Genomic DNA, 22,894 nt, shown 5'->3' with positions numbered 1-22,894 from the left:
GGAGGGGCAGAGGGCTTGGAGAGGACCATGCTGACATCCAACCAGAAATTTGAGTTTCTGATCACTTGTTTTGTAGTCAGAATAGAGGAAGATAAGAAATGTCTCTGGTGGAAATACCACAAATGTACAACCACCGTGTTTTTATTTATACAGTGTTTTATGGCAAAGGGAAGGCCTTGGGCTTTCTATGCTGCAAAATGTTGTTGTTTTTTCCCTTGCTTTTTTTTTTTTTATTTTTGCCTGGAGAAAATATACGACATGTTTAAAAAGATTTCAGAATGGAACATCACTTTCCCTGTAAAATAGTGCTCACTGAGACATGGTGGGATCTCACACTTGACCAAATTAGCATATGCGTTCAACTATCAGAGCTCTGACTAGTAAAAATAACACCAGATTTGCATTTTCACATTTTTAGCTCTCTCTTCCCTGTCTGTTTGGTTTTATGCCTTTTTTCTTGACTGACAATTCTCTTTGTGGCAGATTTATTGCTGTTCTGCTGTTTGGACCCTGTAATCAACTAGACACTTGGCTGAAGACGTTAGTCATTTCATTAAGTACTTTTTTGCAGATATCTCAGACACAATTTTCTGTTGCTCTGGATCAAAAAGCAAATGACCCATGGCCAGCAAAGTCTGAATATGAATCTTTAATAAACAGAGGTAGTACCAACAATGCTCTCAGGTTTCCGAACTGCAGAGGGCTAACTAAAAGATGTCAGACAGGGAAGAATTGCCATTGCCATCTCTCTCTGACAAAATTGTGCCTGTGTGTGTTCCCAGTAAAACCATTCTGTTAGAAGTATTGTCTCATTTATCCTCCTTCCTTCCCGTTAGAGCCACATATGAAACCGTCCTCATGCTACAGGCAGATATTGCATAGTCATTTTTTTAATACTATTTTTCAGTAATACATTGCTGAAGACAAAGCCTGAATAGTTATCTTAGGAGTACAGATAAAGCATGGAGTGGGGTTCTTTTTGTCATCGCTGTGTCGCTAATGATTATACTTTTTTCATGAATTAAGGAAAAATAATTATAGCATTCCCTTACACTTCATGGGCAAAAAACCATTCTCTCTTTTTACTGAGATACCTCCTGAAAACACAGCTCCTCCCTCCAGGGACAGTCCTTCATAGCCCTGAATCCTCTCTTCAGTGGCTTCTCTGTGCCCAGAAAATAACACCATATGTTACCTGCAGAAGAGTGGGGAGTTAAGAGCCTGTGCACTCACTGGTGTACTCACCTGTGCCTTGTTTATTGACCCCATTAATATTTACAGCGATTGATTCAACGGAAAGCCAAGTTGGCTGCTCCAGCTTGGCCAAGCAGCCTGGGGCAGCACGTTGCCATAACTGCTGGGACATAGACCTATCCGAGGTCTGGGCAGCATTTTTTCATGGTTATTTCCTTTGCAGGAAATAACTACTGGTCTACTTTGTGCTCTTCTCTCATTCCCCTGGGAAGTGTAGAAGCATGTTATGCCACTGAAATACTGACAACCACTTCCAAAATGCACATACATTCTCCTGTGCTGTTCAGTGCCCTTACTGCAGTTACTGTCTTGACAGAAGTGCAACGACTCGCTCCCCACAAGTCACTAGTGAGGCACAAGGGGGTGTCTGTCAGCATCTGACCTGCCTCAGACTTCATTCAGCTCTGCCAGCCCTCCCATAGGCAGCCTCGTGGGCTTTCCCAGCGGGTTAGCTGCCGAGCTGCACCTCTGTCTGCAGAGACCTTCCAGCTCTGCCTGGGCGCGATGTTTTCGGTCCAGCAACATCACCAAGCAGTGCTGCAGGATGTGCCTGGGGGAGTTAGCCCAAAATCCCCCAAGGAGGTACCCAGGTTTGCCCATTGGACAGTCCTTTTAGTTTGTTTTGATTTTTTTGCTTTTGTGATCACCAAAATAACTTAAGTAGATTGATGGATGTTCAGCTCCTCCAAGATTTTAATCATGTGAAATGAAATGGAATAAAATAAAGCATATAAAAGAAGTGGAATTCATCAGAGACTATCGTAATGACCTGAAAGAATAGACATAAGAAAGTGAGCCTTGTTTAATGATTGTTTACAGTGACAGCCCAAATTTTAATCAATTAACATGTGATCCCGTTACTTGAAAGATGCAGTGGGCCTGTGGGACAGCACTCAGTATTTCTTCCTTACTCAGGGGAGCTGCAGGGTATCGGCTGACATCTTGGAAGAACTCCTGCCTCACAGATGCTTTTAAAGGTGCTTTTCTGACTACAGAAGGCATAGTTAAACCTTACACATGTATTTTGTGTATGCTCTTGGGTACAGTTTCATCCTGTGACCCCCTAGGAGACCTCATTGACCTTCTCACAGCTTCTTGAGCCCAGGGAAAGCTCAGTCAGCCTTTATATTGCCAAGCTTTCCTCAGCGCTACACTGAAGAACACAGAAACCAAATAGATTTATTGATATAAGTATAATCAGAAATCATAGCCAGGAGGATAAAATGGTCAAATGATCAAATTACTTAAAATTAGAGGCATACTGAAGTGTCTCAGGGATCAGGAAGCTGCAGGCAGGCTGGCCTGTCAACCAGCCACGTGGCACTGGGATGTGTGCTGCCAGCCCTGTGCGGGAAGGGGGGTCTGGGGGGTACCCCAGGGCCATTACAGCCAACAACCAAAGGAAATGAGGCCACTCCAATTTCATCAGTGAGAGAATGAGAAGATGACAGGGCAGAGCCTGGACATGGCCAGGTTGCGGGTTGAGTGTGGGAGGGGAAGCGCTAGCGCTGGGTGCTAGCTAGGAGCCGGACGGGATTTCTTGGCATGGATGTTTTGGGACGAGGCTCTCTTCGGGCTAAGGGATTCCTGCATCCCACAGCATCTGAAGTCTTGAACGCCATTAGGACTCTCACCTACTGTATGCCCTGGAGACCAAGCAGGGATCTCACAGTTTGGTTCTGCTTCTTTAATAAGAGACGGTCCCACTTTTGCATTTTATAATGCTTCAACAGGTGGAGGTGTCTTTACCTGTGGCTACAGGACTTCATTCCATCACGTGCATTATGTGCTGTTCAGTTTGTCTTTATTATGTTGCTGGTGGATCTTGTTTAAGCATGAAGTATGGTCTGTGGCCGTGTGTGCCTGGGCATGCACGTTTGGAGTGAATGCTCGATCTCTTTCTCTGTAATTTACTCTTCTGGACTTTGGGGACGTGGTTGAAATGGCAGACTGCTTGTTCCTGTAGTTTGAAAAAACATGTTTGAATACACTGTCATTTTCCCTGATAAGATGAGCACTGTAAATTAAACAGAGTCAGCAACCCAGGCACATTAATCTTCCTGATGCAACCCTATCTTTAGCATTTCCTGACATATATTTGATGTTGACTTAATTGTGTGGCCTTAAAGTAGGATTTGAGTATCTAAGTGCAAAAGCAGTAAGAAACTGCAGATGCAAGCTAGAAGCTGTCCACTGAAAACTGCACAAGGGGCGGGTGACACACAGATCCTTGCAGCAAGGAGGTTGGGGTGACAAGTTCATTGTAGTGTTTTTTCACCACCCCCATCTAGTCAGCCCTGAAAATCAGGCTTCATACAGGAGAACCTGTAAGACTTGAGCATATAGTCATCCCGAGCTCTCCCTCGCAGATGAGCAGCATGACATCAGCTCAAGAAGCGCGTGGTTCACGGTGCTCATGTGATGTACCCTCTTAAGGCAGAGTGCGGCTGCAGGGATCTGGCTTGGAAAGAAAGGCTGGTTTCGCAGTTAAGACTTTAGAATGGAGTTGAGAAAAATCTTGGTTCTCTTCTCACTTTTACTGAAGGAGGTCAGAAAAGTTGTTTCGGAACTTTGTTTTTTTGGAAGGTGTCAGATGATGCAAATAAATGCCTAATGGGCTCTGAAATGGTCTTTGAAATCAGTGGGAGATAGGTCTCTGAGATTTCAGAAATCCCACACAAAGTGTTTGCATGCATCTTAAAGCATCTAAACACCGTTAAAAAAATGTCTGTTAAGTGCCTAACTCTGAGCATAGGTTCCCATGTCCCTTAGGCATTCTTTGAAATTGCATCCAAAGTTGCTTAGATTTCCCCTAAAGAGCACCCTTTTGTTTTAATTTTCTCATTGGCTTAATTTTCTCTTGACTTGAGACATAATATATATTAACCTACACTCATTTTTTGTAGCAAAATGTAGAGAAGTAAAGCTGTTTCTGAGCTGGTTTATTACAAAAAAAGGAGCATATGGCTGATTGTGTCCCATCTGAAATGCAAATGGTGTAGCTACGTGGAAAGAATTACTATTACTTGAGCAGTAAATGTTTCCTAATGAAGTGAGTTTGACTAAGGTGGGAAGCTGGAAACGGCTGCAGGAAGAAATGACGACAGTTAATATTTCAGTGGAGCAGAACATTCTTATTCTGCTGATAAGGAGGTTCTTAGGAAATGGACTGGATTTTTTTCTTATATTCTCTATGTTCATCAGTGTGGGGAAATTGTTACACAGGGAGCCAGACTCTTTTCTTCCACTAGTTATGAAATTATGTAATTTAATTTAGAACCACAGCTTTTCACCATTGGCCTCTTTTTGAGTTGAAGTTTCCTGTGCTTTGTGAACGTTTGGGGAAAATCGACCTACACAATGTAAAGAAAATCTAAAGATGAGTACCGGTTCCACCGATTTTCATCACACTGGGAACGTTGGTGGAGGCCAGAGGCCAAAGAGGGTGACGGAGAAATGTGATACACACTGCCTAATTTCCTATGCTTCCTCCTTCCACCTAAGTTTTCCTTGCATATATCCCTCCGCATTTCCAGTGGTCGAAGGTGGCCAGATGTCTGCTGTGGATGGGAGGTGAACTGGCTTTTAAACGCCTTCTTAAATCAAGCAGTGACGCTGGAGGTTGACATTTCCATGACTTAATTTTCCAAAGGGAGAGCTGTGGAGTCAGCGCTGTGAGGTTCAGTGCAACCAGTGGGCTGGAGATAGAGCATCGGTCGCATAGCTTTGCCTTAAATGTCAAAAGGAGCTGGGAAGGGTTTAGATAGCAGCATGTGCACAGCTACATGCTCAGAAGAGCTGAAGCAGCTGCCCAGTTAGACCTCCGGCTTTGTCCCCGAGCAGAATCACATCAGCGTTAATGCAGGCATTGCCGAGGCTCAGCTGGCTGTCACCTGGCGTGGTTGGGGGACAGAAGATTAGCGTGCCTTTCCCTTGCGAATTCTATGGGGTGTCTGACGTGGCTAATGATAATGAAACAGGAGAAACCTAAACAAAGTAAGGCTGCAGCCTGCTGGTGGTGAAAGTAGTTGGACTACTCCACCTTGTCAGCAATGGCGAGGTTTGCTGGGGTCAGGATGTGTCCACATTAGTGTGTTAGTTCCTGGCTGGACCTGACTTTTGAAGCAAACCCACCACTGAGCTTTTGGTTCATGTCTCAGGGCAGCCCATGAGCTCACGAGCTGGGTTGTTGTGGCTCTGGAGATGCCCCTGAGCTCTCAGAGAACAGGGCTGCCATGGCCCTGCCCACACTCCGCTCTTGGCCGTTGGATCCTTCACCCTGCACAGAGTATGTGGCCAGGTTGGGAGCAGGCACTGGCCTTCCTAAGTGATACCTGGGTAAGGCTTTTTGGTTGCTGAGTTAAGCAAATGCTTCAGAAAATGCTTGTGCATAGAGTCTCTCCTAAAACCAGTATTCTCCTGGCTTTAATACTAAATAGACGCCTTGTATCTGGGAGCCAGGGGAGATCCCACCACCCCTAAGCACCAAGCAGAGCACAGCCACATCGCTAGTGTCTGTCTCAGTCTTGGCAGGTGGTTTGATCCCAGCGGGGTGAGATGAGGCTTCAGTGTCACACATTTTATTATGATCAGAGTGCCTATAGGTGCTGTAATTATCATCAGAATTAAATCATGAATCAATATAAAACCGCATTTATACAGTGTTACATATGATGGGCAGCACCTCAACAGAGGTGAATTTTGTGGCTTTTTTAATTGCAAGAGGGTGCAGCAGCTTGAATTATCTGCATATCTGCCTCAGGGTTCTTTGGTTTACAAGAAGTTACAAGTGGTAATGCTCTGGCGTAGTTTTCCATGGATAACGCTCCTTTTCATCTTTCATTTTGCCTGCTTTTCTTTCCTGTGTCTCTTCCCTCTCACTGCATTTCATTTCCATCCAGAAATACAAATGACCTCTTGACAGGACTTTCCACTTTCATTCTGTTAATTTGCATTGTGCAGTCAGGAAAATACAAACACTTTTATTTCTGAGATGTATTTATGATGTCATGAAAAAAACTTTCACATATTAGCCTCTTTTTTCTTTCTTTATCTTTTCAGGTGTGTGTGCAACATCGACTGTTCTCAAACCAACTTCAATCCTCTTTGTGCTTCCGATGGGAAATCTTATGATAATGCATGTCAAATCAAAGAGGCATCATGCCAGAAACAGGAGAAAATTGAAGTCATGTCTTTGGGTCGATGTCAAGGTAACTCTCATAACAAAACTCATTTCAAAGAATGTTTTCAATTTTTATTTGGGGAAGAAAAAAAGAGCTGGGGCTGGCTTTTATCTGGCACTTCCTACATTTCCATTAGACTCTTGCAATTTATATTGTAGAGCGCAGGCCGTGGTACAGATGCCAAGCGAGGCGGGAGAAGCAGTGTGCGTAACCCTTCCCACAGCGCTGTGGGACTGTCCAGCCCTGCGCCGGTGTCAAAATCAGGCGCCTGAATTTTGCCCAGAGCAACTTGCCCAGAGCTCTGCCCTCCATGTAGGAGTGGGAGTGGGACAGCAGGAGAGCCACCCAGGGTGGATCCTCTGTTGCTCCCTTGACTGGAGCAGCACAAAGCAATCTTGGGAGGCCAAAGACATGCACCCAAACACAGTGCTGATGGCGCTTGTTGAGCTGCGCTGGGCCCACGAGATGCCAAAGGTGCCTGGAAGGCAATTTTGCCAAGAGCAGCCCAAGACTCCCTGTGTTTCTCCATGAATGCCATGCTTCTCTGTGCCCAGCTCATGGGCAACATCACCTGTAACCTTTGGCTTGACTTTAAAAACTCTATTTTGTTCTAAAATAAAAATGAAGAAAATTTGCCTCTAAATAGTTCCCATAAATAAAGTGTCTGCTGAGGCTCAGACTCTTAATAGCTTTTTTCCCCTTAGTTTCTGACATATAAATCCTCAGTACACCTCCTTACAAGGCCATGCTACACAGGTGTATTAAGCACATTCTAGTTTATATCTCTTTAAAGTTAACCACCCTACGTGGCGGTTCATTTCAGGGTACATATTAAAACTCTCCAATTCAAATAGAGCAGAAATGACAACTCCTGCTTCGTACTGACATATTTATCCCAGCTGCAATCTGTTATCACATATTGTTAGAAAAAAATGTGTTTCCTTAATGGAAGATGTTTCTTGTTTCATTCCAAAAAGCCAGATCCTGCTGTTTTCACCTGGCAGACCCAGGGGAGCCTTACAGGCAGCAGCGATGCTGTGCATGCAAGCGAAGCTGCATTTGCCTGGGCACTGGCGGCTGGGGCATAGTCTGTATCAAGTGCAGGCTTCCTAGGCAATTCACTGTGTTTCTTTTCACACAGATAATACTACAACAACTACAAAATCGGAAGATGGGCATTACGCAAGAACAGATTATGCAGGTACGGTTACTATTCTGTGAGAATCACAATTCGCAGGAACTGTGTAAGTCTCTTTTTCTCCTCCGTTTGCGAGGATGAGGTGTGCTCATCTTCCGGTATGGCTTTCTCGTTTTACTTTAAGAAAGCACTCTCTTCGCACTACTCTTTCTTTTGCTAGAAACTGTCTTTCTTCCAATAAATGGGCTTCTTCCATTTTTGTCAATGTACAATATTCTGGCCATAAAACACCTGTTCTGACAGTGGAAATAAGTATTGTAAACTGTTTGCCACAATTAGCAGATGTTATGAAAATTACTGAATCAGTGCCCTAGATTATGCTTGGTTTTGTCACGATATACCAGTTTAAGGAAGTAAAAATCTAGAGCAAGCATAGCTGTGATACCGTGAAATGTTGCTATAATAGACAATATTACCTGTTGGTGTTTGACTATGAAGTTAATAAGGTTCTTAAAATGTGGGGGGTTTTCAAGTGATAAATGGTTTTAATTTATTTAGAAGCTACAATAAAATGTAATGGCTGAATAGCCTTATATGGCATTTGAAATTAAAACCATGTAAACAGTAGTGAGGTTTGGGAGACATTTTTTACACCCTTTTCCTGGGAGGATTCCTTTAGAAATTGAACATGTGTGCGCGCACACACGTGCATGCAGATATTCACAACTCACACTGGGAATTCAAGCCTTTGGGAAGGTATTGTGAAAACGGGTCAGGTGATGCCTTCATTGTGGAGGTTTGTGATATTTTTGTGTTTTGAAAGACTTTAGAGAGAGTGGGTGTAGATCACTGGGTTTACCTGCATGGCTTGCTGCGTGGCTTCGGTGAAATCCGGCTGATAGTTTCACAGGTCTTAATATTTGTTACCAGGAGTCCTCTGGCAGTAGTTAATTGAGCTGGGCATCTCTCGTGAGGGCTCTTTGTGCATGACGTCCCTGCATTAATAGGGTACCCGGCCGTTAGAAATGATTGTTCTGTTCCTACTTAAAAATGGTGCGTGATGATTAAAACAGAGCTATGAATAAATGATGTCTCAGCGAGGCAGAGAAGTGCTAGGTGTTGGGGGTGGCTGAAGCACGAAGCGGAGAGGGTAGAAATTGCTATGGAAAGGGAATGCTGGGATTAATTTCAAAAATACCAAGGATGAGCCATGGTCCAGGTATTTCCTACTGCCAAGAAGCCCTTCCATGAGTGAAGAGTCATGCAAAGAAAGAAAGGTCTTCAGTCTCTTTCCCCCAAACACTAGATAACTCTCAGCTTTTTTTCTGGGAGGCAGCAGCCAGTTTTCTTAAAAGGCTGGGAGAGCTGAGGTTGTATCCTGTGATGGGCAGGAGATGGGCCAAGTAGGCCAAAATTATTTTAAGTTAGGAATAAGCACAAGTAATATCATTTTGTCAAATCCTTTATCTTCCTTGCTGGAGAACTGAGGAGAGCACTGGCATCTCCAAGTCAAGATGAAGGCCTTAAATGTTGTACAACCTGTCCTACGCTGCTACTGCTGGGTGGTCTAGCTTTAGGCTGGCCGTGACCCACATCACCCAGAAGGAGGCAGCACGTTTTAAGCATGAAGCAACTGAGTTGTAACAAGAAGGGAGGAAATGCAGGTTTAGGGAGGAGGAGATCACAGTGATGACAAGAGAAAGCCAAGTCATGGGTCACAGAGGAAGAGGTGCACAGAAGGCACCTTCAGCTCGAGTGGGCAGGAGGAAGGGAACAGCTCTTGCTTACGAGAGAGATGATATTTCAGCCCACGCTTGAGAGGAGAGATGATGGGTAGAAGAAAATTGATTGCAGCAAAACATCAAGCACAAGAGGGAACTGGGTTACCCAGGCAGGGAGCAGGGCAGAGGTACAGCACAGAGGAGCAGGTCTGTAGTAGAGATGGTCTCTGAGTGCCAAGAGGTCAGAGGGAGTCTGGGAACAGATGGTCCAGGGAGAGGTGACAGGAGCCTGTGGAGAGAAGACAGGGCACCTTACTCCCCGAGAGCCGTAGGAGGGATGGAGACATCCTCAATGAGCAGTGAGGTCCAGTAGGTACCTCTTTGGCATAGAAGGACACCATCGTTGCACCTTAGCAAGCAGCTCCTTAGGGCTTCTGGTATGGCTCAGGTCCCAGTGGGCGTCTCGAAGGCAGTGACTGTGTCCCCTGAGTGGGTCATGTCAGGTACCATCCATTGATTCAACCTAACCACAGTTGCACCAGCAGATGCCGCCTTCTTGTGCACCTGTTATTCTTGCTCAAATTTTTACATATGGTGACAGCAGGTCGGTGAAAGTTGCAAGTTCATCCAGGGTAATCCACATGCCTCCAGTGTCCCCAGATGTGTCTGGCGTAATCCTGCCCGGAGACCCTAGGGGGAAGGGACCTGCTGTATCAAAAGGCTGTAACAACTCTAGCCTTCCAGAAATAGTCGGTGAAGGCAGCAGTGTAAAACTGAGGCTTGGTGAACATTCAGGCTTCGGTCTTTGCCAGGCAGGAAGCTCCATGCCGTTCTCATGTCCTTTCAAGTGCAGAAACATTTGATGATGGCTGGTACCTTTTCCCCCCTTCCTATCTCCTTAGAAGGGAAATGCAGCCCTGACTGTGGGGAGCTTTGTGTGAAAAAGCAGCAGTTCCTCAGCCCTTTTGCCTCTGAAGCAATCTTTCCGAGCATGCGCCTTTCCAGAGAATACCTTTGTTCTCTACCATTTAATGGCACTAAAAATCACCGAGACCGTGAGCACTACACGCTTTTAAAAACATTGACTTGTATGGACTGACTTTCCCAGGGGAGAAAATAGCAGTGGGCATAATTGATGTTGTCAATTATGCTAATGCAGCAGTGCCAAATGCTCTTTGCAGAGATTGTGGTTGCTGAGTGGCACGGGTTTTTCCATAAACGCCCCCGCACGCTTGACGTGGGGTCCCAGGAAGGCAGCAGCTTTGCAAACAACCACAAGTCCCAACACCCAGCCGATTTTTTTCATATTGAACTGTTCAAATCCTCTGTTCGATCAGCGTCTTTTCTCCCTCCTGTTCTTTCAAGCCCATTGATACTTGCAAATAATGCACAAATCTTTCAATTTCCAAAACCGAGGGGGCTCGTTCCTTTGGACCGTAAATCTTTGCATTAAGTTTGCATCTCCTTGGTTTTTTAAGGGCTTTTATTTTACACAGGCAAGATTTACTCTACCGTTGGAAATGCCTGACAAATGTCTGAGATGCTGGAAAAGCAGTGTCCCCTTTTTCAGCAAAGCAAACGGGGGGGAGTGAGCCATAGGTGGTCCTTCTCCAACGGTGTCTGCTTCTCTGGGTTCGCCAGTCCACTCTTGCCACGGCTGTGTGTGCAGTACGTGTCAGCACCGCGCCCGTACACGTGTGCATCTCCTGTGCAATTCTGGCCTCTTGTTTTTCTGAAACCCCAAAGTATTTATCAGACTCGGGGGGATTTACTCTCTTCTCAAAAAGTGGCAGATTGTTGACATTGATCAAGTTTGTGAAGTAAGACTGGGTTTTAGTCAATAAATGAATGGATGGGATTTTTCCCTCATATCCAATAGAAATACACTTTATCTTGCAATTTACAAGAAAGAGCATTTTTAAACATTTTAAGTGTAATGTGTTTTAGAACATAGCGTCTGAGCTGAAAGTCCTGTGATTGATGTTTTCTTGGATTTCCACATTCCATGTGTAAAGAAATTGGCTCTTTCGGTGGCATTTCTGCGTTCTGAGTCTAGGCAATCAAGGGGTTTTCATCTTGTTTATTCATTTGCCTATTTATTTTTATTCTTCAATATTTATATTCCCTTCTTAAGATCTGGATATTAGCAATTATCCCCCTAACTGATTTTATCCTTTCTCATTATGAAATTACAGAGGGTTTTTTTCAAGCCATTTTGAGCACTATAAAGAATAAGTCAGTATTGATGAGCCATATTTCAATGTTATATATTCATGAAAATCGTCATCGAAGACACTGACAGATTTGATAGAACTATTCAATAATATCATTCCAGGGCAGACAAACCTCCCTATATGAGCATTGATTAGATCAAGTCTCAGCAGCCAAACACCAGCAGCGCAGCGAAGCTGATGGAAAAGGGAAGGAGGCATTTTCAGCCCTGATAGTCTCCTTTGGTGCATCCGTAAATGGTCAGTTTGAGACGTAGTTTTGGAATCCTTGGCAGCAGCCTTGGGTGGTGCCTTCTGTGGTCTTGGCTAGTCCTGGGACTCTCTTGCAGGCAGTGCCATGGCCCCTCTTGCTGACACTGATGCTGTGCCTGGGAAACGCTAATGAGCACAAAATGCTGCACGTCTGCTCTGTTCCCTGCTCTCCCCCCTAGCTTCCCATGGGATTTCAAATCTATGTGAGTCTTGGATCTTTTTCAGACCTCTTTCTGGCACTGGGGCCTTCTTGGCACTACTGGAGGTGCTCGGGCGAGTAATCCGGCAGATGGCTGTGTTGCCCAAGCAAACTGAGCGCTCCACCAAAAAGGGCAAAATCCATCTGTGTCAACACATCATCTTCCCTTGGCTGGGCCAGGTCTGCGGGATGAAGGCTACGGGAGCTGTCATAGACAAACAAAATGTCCAAGAGTCTTGGACTTCTCCAAGAGTCTCTTCAAAATCCAAGAGTCTTGGAATCCAAAATAAATACAACATAATATTTATGTTTGAGAAAACTATCCAGAAACTTTACCAAGACGCACCACTCTGGCATCATGAACTTCTGATCCCTTTGAATGGGAGAACAAGATGTACCTATCAAAAAATACGTGGAGAGGTGGTGGCGGTGCACTGACCCAGCCTGCGTGAGAAGCACTGGGGCGTGATGCATCCCTTTCTTCACAGCCTCGATGCAGAGCCCGCCGAATTCAGTCACGGTCGTCTTCATTGTCTGTAACAGGCCTGGAGAGCGGCCAGGACTCGGAACAGCAGCACTGGATTTCTATAGAGTGACTTTCCCTCCCACTCAGGAATAAAATATGAGAACTTCAGACTAGATTCCTTCTCCAGATTAGAACATTTTCAAAGTAGGTTAAGTTTTGAGTGTAAACCACTTGACATTGTCCCTTTAAATTAAATTTTGTGTCTACTACCGTGTCAGCCATTTCCTAAATAGCTAAAGCATAATAAAGCCCCAGAGCTTAGCTATGGGATATAAACTATAATGCAGTTTTGCTCTGCCTTTGTGAACCAGGCTTTCCTTTCTTCTTAATGGAATTAGCAAGTGAGACATAGAGCTGAGCACCGTGCATCCATCACAGCTAGAGAGAAACCATTTCTCATCTGCAGCTTTGTAAAATTGCATCCTTGCATATGCAGATATGCTTGGCTTTCGGCTCCACAGGCTCCAAGTCAGAGGTTGTCATGCTAAACAAATAGATTATTTAGGAAGTGTTCCTGCTTTTCCATCACTTAAAATTTGAAAAAAAACCCCATATTTTAATATTTTGACAGCTGCGTGGCAGCATGAATGCTGTCTAGCTGCGGCCTCCGCCTGCACTCACACACATACGCACGCATGCTCCTAGCATACAGGAGTACAAGAATAACACAATTGATGCATTTCTTTCAATATGTGAAGCTTTTAAATGCTGCTGCATCTGTTAGTTGTATTTACACATGCAAGTTTTTATGAAAATATGAAGTTGTTTTTATGCAGAGTGGAAGTCCACAAAAGGTGGCAGATCAACTCTACAAAACAAAGAAAAAAACTCAGTATAGATTGTACCTCAGGCTGTACAATTTAGGGGGTTTTGGCCTGGGACTTGACCCTGGGAGGTGTGACCATGTTATGTCCCACATGCCTGAGTGTCCTTTAAGGTACCTGATTGTTCAGACACGGATGTCTGCAAATACCTGAAGTTTGGATCACATAAACTCAAGATGATGTAAGAACAGAGCTGGTCTCCACTTCCTAATAAAGGCAGGGGGAGAAGGCCTTTTGGTCTTGTTTTGCTTACCTAATCCAACCACTCCTGACAGAAAAGTTTTCAAAAAGTTGAACAGAGGAACTGTTTCAGCTCATTGTGTGGAACCTGGAGGTTTCCAAAATCAAGCCCAAATTTACCTTCATGGAAAGTAGTATAGTATTTACTTGGGAATAACAACTCTGTGTAACTTAGCTTAATTTCTGGAGCACTATAATACACAGATAATGAAACTATTCCTGTGTGGGATCCTTCCTTCTGAGTGATTGTCAAGGGCGAGAGAGAGAGAGATCACCGTGTTCTGATAGCACAGTGTTATCCAGCCCTTCGCTGCCTTGCAGCTGCTCCACTGTTGTTGATAGCCATGAGAAAATATAAAAAGTAGAGATAGAGACCAACTGGTAGGTTAATAAATCTTACTGTCAGCTACTTCTGAACTGAAGTCTGAGTAGCCAGCAGTGTCAACCCAACTACTCACTTGGCCCCCAAAGCTTCACTTGTCCTGGGTACTTGTTAAAATGAAAAATTGCAGCTGCTTCTTTTTGTAATTTAACTTCTGGTTTTCAAAAGGTAGAGTGCGGAAAGTCCCACTCCAGCATTTTTCTGTGTCATCAGGAGGCCGGATGCTTTATTTCTAAAATATGAAAAAACTAGGGCATTAATGCAATGGTCTGGCGGTGGGCACTGCAGCATAGGCTACCCTAAAGGTTTATTGTCTGTAGAACATTCTCAGATGTAACTTTAGATCCTGCTAGGCTCCATCTATGTAATCTTTTTTTTTTTTTTTTTGAAGAGGAGACAGACACACTGAGGTAGAGGTCACGTAGGAGCCTCACAAACAAGTCCCATGCCAGGAAGGAAGCTACAGCACTCTGGAGCACTGCGCCATGTGATTTAACAGCACTTACTCCTAACAGTCGTTTCCTGAGGAGCATGCAAAATGAAAACAGGCTTATGGAGATTTTAAAAACAAGTAATAGGGAGAGAGAAATATTGCTCATTTAATCTGCCAGCCTCGAGAGAATACCTCCCTTTTTATGGGAGTTGTCCATAAACTTTGAATCGCATATGCTAAGCTTGGTAAAATGTGCCTCAGTTTTTTTGGATTTCTGTTTTTTTGTGGATTTATAATGAGAGAAATTGTGCCTTTTCATTACTTACGATTTCCCAGTGTCATGCTCATGGAACCTGTAATTGTTAGCACTAAAACTTAAATTAGGTCTCAGGTGATCAGCTAGACATCTCTTTACCTAGACTGATGTAGCTCAAGGAAAAAGCATTTCCATTTGTGCCTTTAAAGCTTAGCCCTTAATTTGGTCACTAATGAATGCGAATCTGAAGTTGCAGAATTCATTTATGCTTTCTTCCCATAATAAACAAATTCACTGATGTTGTGAGTGAACATTATAAGGCAGGCTGATTTGTGTAGAAGCTCAGTAGCCTGAAAATTCAGTATGTCCAGGCTAAGAATTTGGTCTGCAGGAAGTAAACGGGAAAAGCAAGTACCAACGTGTAACACCGATACTGGCATGGGCAGCCTAAAACATACAAAACTGGACCAGGCTATTTTACTGTTGTCAGTATCCCTGAAGTATTTAAGTCCTGGAATTGAGTTCAGGTCTAAAGCTTCATTAGGATTTGGGGTGAGGGTGGAGTTTGTGATGCAAGTATGTTTTTCCATCTGGAGTTTCCATCAGAACTGTGCAAAATTCACAAAGCTTGCTCCAAATACTGGCTCCCACTTCTGCATCCCCAAGACTGTGTACCTTGCTGGTTGTTTTTTCCCTTACACTGTCATGTAAGCAGTCTTCTGTAACATTTTGTTCTGCTAAAGGTTATGGATAAAAACAGAAATTGTGTGTGCAGTAGAGATGAGCAGACCTGAGTTCATGTAGGCGTTCCTACAGGTTCTTCCGTTTGTCCATAAACACATAATGTATCATTTACATATGTTTTGTCTTACTTGGAGCAGAGAAATCCCTCTTCCTGAGCAAATCTGAGCCTTTCACTACCCGCTGATCTTTTTGTCCTCCGCTCAGTGTCTGTGTTTTGATCAGAAGAATGAATAAGCTCAAAGGGAGGTAGAGCTTGCAGAAAAAAGAGACACTTCCCTGCTTACACATAAAAATGTGATCCCTAAAACTCACCATGACTTGAAATGTGCCTGATTTATCACGTTGTCTCTAACCAGATACATTCTTTCTAAATAGGGCCTCTAATGGCAAGGGATACCCAGAAAAAATGAATGCAGCAAGGGGCCCTTGGAAAAACAGTTTCATGGTTTGCAGTCAGGCTAGTTGTTATGCTCTAGTTAAAGCCACTCCCAGAATTTGTTTTTCCCAACCTTTTTTTTCAGAGGTTTATGGAAATGAAGATCAGCAACATGATCTACAACCACTGTTCAGCTGCCTTAACATATGGAATATACACCATAATACTTGGCCCCGCAGAGCATGTGGGCGCTGCCACTGTAAAATGATCTACAGTTACCAAAAAAGGGTCGTTTTATATCTGACTAAATCACATTGTGGCACCTAGTTAATACTGTATCTTTGCTATGTCTTCAATGAGATACCCCCTACTTGCAGGCCCCTCCTTTGAGACATACCAGCGTTAAATAACAGGGCTCTGTATTAACTCCATCTAATCATGGAGGAAGAGTTCACCCATGAAGTGGCTTTCACAGATCTGTACTTAAAGTTCCTGCAGACAGCCCCAAACCCACTTCCTATCAGGAGTCACAAGGAAGCTTAGATTATTCTCCCTTTGGGGTCAGCCATGCATCCTGGTTCTTCTGTGGGACTAACAAAAACCTATAGGTATGGTCTGGTGACGTAGGATGGTGGCACCCGTGACTCTTCTGAGACTCTGCTATAGTGTCTGGGTTTCAGCCTGACAGCTGTGGTGCTGGTTTAGGTATCAGTCTGTAACTCCTAAAGCTTCACCAATGTGCCAGGAAGGTGGTAGGTACCAACTGTCTTTGGCCTTTCAACATCTGGGTGAAAGCATTTCCCCCATGACAGCATCTTCTTTCATTTCTCAACCCCCGCTGTAGCCCCTACAAGAAAAGAAAGTAAAAAAAGTATTTGAGACAAGACTTTGTCAATCTTCTCCAAGGAATAGGCTGGGAAAATTAGTCCTGTTGTCAGAATTTGGGGAGGAATTTCACTTGCCCTTGGTTCCACCCTTCTTCTGGCATCCAGGCACTTTGATTAGCTCAAGTCATTCTTGAAGGATGCTGTTCGATGGTACAGAGCAGCTGTTTGCCATCCATGACACTAGTTTGAATTAGTTAATGGGTATTAGGGAGTGCCATAGTGTATTTTTATGCCTAGCAGCTCTATTTTGGGCCTAGTTTCTGTAAATCTGCTGTTAGGAAATACAGAGCCTTCCCAAGGATTTGATTTCAAGTTATAATGAGATGTGAGAATATCCGTTTTCAGGAAACATCAACATTTAAATATTTGTGTTTGATCTAGCCTGAAACGTAAGAAAAAATATTTTTAAATATTCATAGAACTGAATTTCTTCAGAATTTTGTTTCTTGGGATGTTTTGGCATTCTTTCTGAAATGTTAGATATCAAAATATCACAAGATGAAAGCATAAGTCAGTTGTAATGAATAAGTTGTATAGTAAGGAAAGTTGCTACTTAGAACTGACTGAAACATCATCTTTTCTAGAAGGAGTATCGTCATGTCAAATTACAATACAAACACAAGATAATTTGATCATTTAGACACGTGAAATGGTAACCTGAGCGTTAAGATAACAAAGGCTTTCACCTAGACTCAGGAAGTATAAATGCATCTGGTAGAATGAAGAGAATGAGCTGGTGTATTTATTTTCAATAGTCCTCCAGAATTAGACAGCACAGAGACAGGTATCAATTTTTGCCTAGTTTAATAGATTTGAGTAAAGAAAGACAGACAAATATCTTGCTACATCATTTTTACTTTGCTGATGATTCCACTTCTTTCCCTTGAATCCATCTGCTAAAACACAGATCTCGCACTGATTGTTTGAGCGATGTTGCTTAGCTATTCTTTCTGTATTTCTTAATTGTATTTCTTAGTGTATGAGACACTGAAACTGCTAGAGATGGAAATTTGTTACTTAAGAAAAATGGCAGTGGTTTATAGGCGTTAGGAAATGCTGTGGGAGATGCAGCATTTTGGATACCAGCTGTACCATCTCCACTGCTTCTTTCCATAGAAGCATTGTTCTGCGTTTGGGAGAAACCCAGCCTCGGCAGTTCGAGGCGCACGTCTGTACCACCGAGCAGGCAGAAGCGCTCTTCAGTACTGAGGTTTGAAACGCAGCATTTATCTGCTTAGCAAGGTGACTTCTTACGCACTTGGGCTGTCATTTTGCCATGTACCCATGAGGTTTAAGTTAGCGTGAAACTCCCTTCCCCTAAGTACAGCAGCTGTAAACGAAATGTGCTGCTACAGGACCAGTGGCAAAGCTTTTCAGAGTGTTACCAGCACTGACTCGAAATGCACTCCTTCGCCTGCTGCTGCTGTCACCGACCTGAGCTCCTTTAGACAGCATTGCATAATGGCAAAATATTTTTCAGGAGGGACAAAAAATATTAAACTCTCCCTATGCTTTTAATCTCCTTTTTTATTTTATCTGTGGTTTAAAGCTGTGCCAGGTGTACATCAAAACCACCTCCTCCCCGGGGTATTTCATTTACAATTTCATTTAATAATGGAAGTGTGCTTCCATCTAGCTGGGATGGGAAAGGATTAAATAAAAAACACTGTTCTAAAATCAAATAGCAGAAGTCTAGCCTGTCTCTGTGCTCTGCAAATGAAGTAGCCATGGACAGGCTTGTTATTAGTCTATAATATCAAAACTGATAAACTATTAGTGTTTTGTCAGGCATAATATATGCTAAACATTTTCCTCTGCAGATTGCCTGAACAAGAACTGTGACTGTTTTTAGACACATCTGGCACTGCAGATTTTTTTCCATCCTGCACTTCAGTGATTTAAAGGGCCTTGGCTGGGCAAAAGGATGTCAGCTGTTTAGTTTAAAATACTGTTATAAGAGTGAGTAAGATTTAAAGAGGCAGTAGGTAAAATTCTGGCCTCGCTGAAGCTGGTGGGAGAATGGCCACTGAGTTTAATGGCTTTGTGATTTCTCTCTATGGCTTTTTCTTTTATTTTTATTCTTAGTAAATTTTCCATTTCCCAAAATTGCCCTTTCTTTTCCATTCAGCTTCTCCCACTTTGAATATTACCTCTAGGAGCGAGCGCTGAGATAAAATACCAAACCTTTTATTTACACAAATGCCATCTCTACAGCTCACTTCTATGGCACTTCTGTAAGACAGTAACGATGGGTGCAGGCGTATACAAATGCAGATATTTGTTTATAAAAAGGTGTTCTTAATAGACTTTTCTGGCCGTGCTTCAAAGTGGGTGGTGTGACTAGTGATGAATCTCAGGGCCTCTGTGGTATAGAGAAGCTATTCCTCTTTTTATGGAAAGAAATCACAGGGCAAGCTCTGCACTCGCATTGCATCCTGTCATGCCAGAATACATCGACATGTAGACTTGGGGGGAGCCATGGGGTCTGAAGAGAAGAGTTTGGTGGGAGATGAACATCGCAAGGCATCCAGAGCCCATCTGCACCTGGTTTATTTCAGGAGGCAGAGGCTGAGCTGGGTCCCTGGGGAAGTCACTTCAAGGACATTGTGCTTCTGGAAGAGTTTGCAGCCGTCAGACAGGGAGAGGTGATGGCTCCGTAGCGGTGTCTGCAGTGTGAGGTGTGCCTGGAAGGGTCTCCTCTGGCTTCTGAGGCTACTGGTGTTCACGAAGTATGTTGTGCAGCTTTGGGTGGTCTCTTCTCTGCACCTCACTAGTTATTGCCTGGTTTTGGCATTTAAATAATAGACAAAAAGCTTAAAGTTGTATGGTGGGATTGGACAATTTTGTTTCAAAACCAACTACATGGAGAGGTTTCGGCTTTGCCCTGCCATTGCAGTTTCATGACAGATATCTTTGGTAAATTAGGTAAAAGAATATAATGCTGCAGTGGCATTTTATATTGCTTTACCATTTTCTCTATTACTTAAAACTGGGAATAGTAAGGGATGTCTTTCTAGCTTCAGGCATTCAGGAAACATGCTGAACTCCTGATTACTGCGTAGGAATTTCTAGTGTATAGTCAGCTAAAAACTGATCCTTGGAGCCACCACAAAAGGTTTTAACAACAGAACTGGGAAGATGCAGAAAGCAAAGTTGTAGACTGTTGCTGTCACAGTTCCACAGTGCAGCATTTGGAGGAGACAGGTGAATAAAACTAGAGGCAAACTGAGCAGGATTCATCCCTCAGCAAGTGTAGCACTTTGCCTTGTACAGGGGAGAGATCTGAGTTTTGCAACGCGCCAATAAAATGTATTTACTTTTCTGAGTCACCCGAACAGAAGCAGGGAAAAGCACGGCTGAAACCATGCTTTTCGCCAACAGACGTATCTGAGTAGTTGTGGGCCGTTCAGGGTCATGTTCTGGCAACTAAGATAACTAAGATTTGCACCAGGGATTTGCCAGGCGTGGGATTCAGGAAACATTCAAAATACCATATATAGGAGTTACGTATTTTTATTTCAGTCTCCTATTTTCTTCCACACACTTCCCCCAAATTCTGCAGCTCTTTCTGCAGTTTCCTGGATGAATTCTCTTGGGCGGCATGTTTTTACAAGCACAGATGCTACCTTGGAAAAGAAGAAAGGAGGGAAGAGAGCCAAATGGGTGTCACTCCAGCTTGGCAGCACCTTCCTGACATGCGCCCCAAGAAAAGAAGGAAAGACAAAAATAATGACTGCTCTTAGTAACCAAAACTGAATATCAAATTAGTGGAAAAGTAGGGCTGTGAAACCTTCAGATTGTCAAAAGGACTGAAGGGAATGCCCTGTGGCCAAAATGACATCCCCAGCCTACTTGTCTGTGCTGTCACGTACCTGGGTAACCTTTCCGTCTTCGTGCCTCCCAGTTGGACAGTTTTGCCATTCATACTTGCTTTCAGTTCTAATTTTTTGATTTTGGTTGAAGTTTGCAACCAGAAAGTAAATTTTCATAATGCCTTTCTGGTTGGCCTAAAAATAAGTCTGAGACCTTTTCAAATACTGCTTCTTGCCATCCATTGATCTCCACAGAAAACAATCCATTCCGACCTGGAGTTCCTATTGGAAATTAGGGGACAGCCTGGTAATTGGATTAGGGTGTGCTTTTATTTGCAGCAGTGTCTTGAAACGAAGCTCCTGTTTTGTTTCATTGATCACCTGCCCAATCTTCCTGCCAGTAAAAGCCACTCACATATCTGAAGAGGCAGGGTGAGGACTGATAAAAATGAGCTTCGTGTTACGTACAATGTGTATGTTCCTCTGCATACAGTCAGGGGAGACAGATGATAAGCGCATCTCCGTACAAACATGAAAACGCGCTTTCTTAATCCACATTTCAGTTGCTGAAAAGCAATTTTTATCAATGTAGTCCTTAAAACTAGAAGATCCATCAGTTGCATCAACACTAAAATTCCTGCCAGCCACCTCCACAGGTGCCAAAGAAGGAGTAACTTCAGGACACTGGGATTGGATGTGTGAATTTGCGACCTTTGGAGCCTACCTTATTGTAGGGCTTGGAGAGGAAAAAACCAAGCTTGACTTCCACATTTCCAGACATGATTTGGAAATCCTTAGACAGTTTAATTCCTTTATAGTCCTTCAGAGCCATACAGCAGTCCTGGCCTGCCCTAGTGTGAGCCAGCTACCAGTGACCCATGCAGAGCTCTTTCTAGCAGACACTGGGAGCACTTGAGCCCCGTTTCCCTGATTTGGTCATCCCCACAGAGGCCAAGGTACGTCCTAGGTGGGCAGAGCTACACTGGCAACCAGAATCTTTTCTTTCTGGATGGATGCTGAAGGCGCAGCCCTCCCCGAGCCCCCTCTCCGCACACCCGCGGCTGGGAGACGGGAGACATGGTTCATCATGCAACTGTCCCCTGGGGCGGTGCCGGTGAAACGATCTTGCTCCCTCCACACATCAATATTCTTGACACCCGTCTTAAAACTTAGGTCATGCATATCCATCTACTCCTGAAGAAGTGTCAGAAGGGTACAAATATCTCTTCACTATTTTTAGGGCTCTATCAAGAGTATTTATCAGCTTTCTGGCACCTCATCCCATTTATCATATTTGATGCCATCTACCAGTCGGCGGGCGAGGCAGATGAAGTCCTTTAGAAACGCAGTGTTAGTTGGGTGAAACTCCATAAGCCAAGACTGCAGTGGTGGTTAAAGATGACTCCTGGGGGTTGTTGTGCCTGTTGTCACAGTCGGGAAGCACCTGTCGCTGCCTCCCGACAGCAGGCAGAGCAGAGGCTCAAGGGGGGCGGCTCATCCTCACCTTGGAGTTTGCCTGCCCACGGGGTAGCAGGGATGTGGAGGAGGTCTGCTCGCAGCCGTGGAGCAGGGCTGAGTTATGAGAGGGGGACAGATGATGTCTGGTGACTCCACCATCCGCTCTGCATGCCATCAGCATGCCCACGCCGCCTGGTGATGCTGAACGACTGCTTCCTTCAGCTTACACCCTTGGCTGCGCATCCTGGCACAAATGTGTACGAGGATGGGCTCAATCTGTGTATTATACATAATTCATACTACTCACGCTAGGTGGTACGTGAAAGGTGTTGGGATTCTTGTTTTTCCATATATACGTTCCCAATGGGAAACTATTCCAGCTCCTTCATAACACGTACCTTGAGGCCCTGCATCGGGCGGCTCTTTAATGTGCAGGTAACGTGTTCATCCGCCTCATGCCACGTAATTGGGATGTTTTCTTAGCACTGTTGGTTTCTGGAAGGCAATGTATTCAGGTTGAAACTTTGCCCACATACCATCTGCTTCAGCCTTATCTTTCTTCAACGAGAAAGCTGAATATATAATGTCCACTCGGCTTTCCCAGCGTTACATAAGGTTGTGGTTTCATGTTAGGTTTGCCGTTTCGGAGCTCCCCAAAAGCTCTTGCAATAAGCTCTTGCTCTGTCTTTTTTCAAGGAGAAGATCAGTGACAAAAATCAATACCAGCTTCATAGCTATAATGAACGTGACCCACAGACTTTTATAGGATGACCACAAGCTTCCATCATACGTCTGAGGCCTATTTGCAAATATTGATTTGTATTGCAGATTATCTGCAGCCATTTCATGTGAAACGTTAAGGTCTTGCAGCTTTGCTCTCCGCACTCGGTTTGGTATCAAAGGTACAGCTGTAAATCGAAAGACTGTTGATAGCCAGGGTTGCCAAGTTAGGAAAATGAGGTGTTTCAGGGGTTTTTT

General features: G+C 43.9%; 1 protein-coding gene across 1 annotated transcript in view; it reads left to right on the top strand.

The window, feature by feature from the left end:
* The window catches only part of TMEFF2 (transmembrane protein with EGF-like and two follistatin-like domains 2), a gene marked incomplete at its 5' end in the record, with an annotated part of 129,934 nt that overhangs the window by 89,331 nt on the left and 17,709 nt on the right, over positions 1-22,894 (top strand). The window contains 2 exons of the mRNA XM_010152958.1: positions 6,316-6,464; positions 7,579-7,638. Coding sequence (XP_010151260.1) covers positions 6,316-6,464; positions 7,579-7,638 — 209 coding nt within the window. The remainder of the gene's footprint in view (positions 1-6,315; positions 6,465-7,578; positions 7,639-22,894) is intronic.

This window comes from Eurypyga helias, unplaced genomic scaffold, assembly GCF_000690775.1.
Source record: "Eurypyga helias isolate BGI_N326 unplaced genomic scaffold, ASM69077v1 scaffold1656, whole genome shotgun sequence".
NCBI classification, from domain to species: Eukaryota; Metazoa; Chordata; class Aves; order Eurypygiformes; family Eurypygidae; genus Eurypyga; species Eurypyga helias.
The sequence above is the reverse complement of the archived record's forward strand: the minus strand, read 5'-3'. Positions and strand labels throughout refer to the sequence as shown.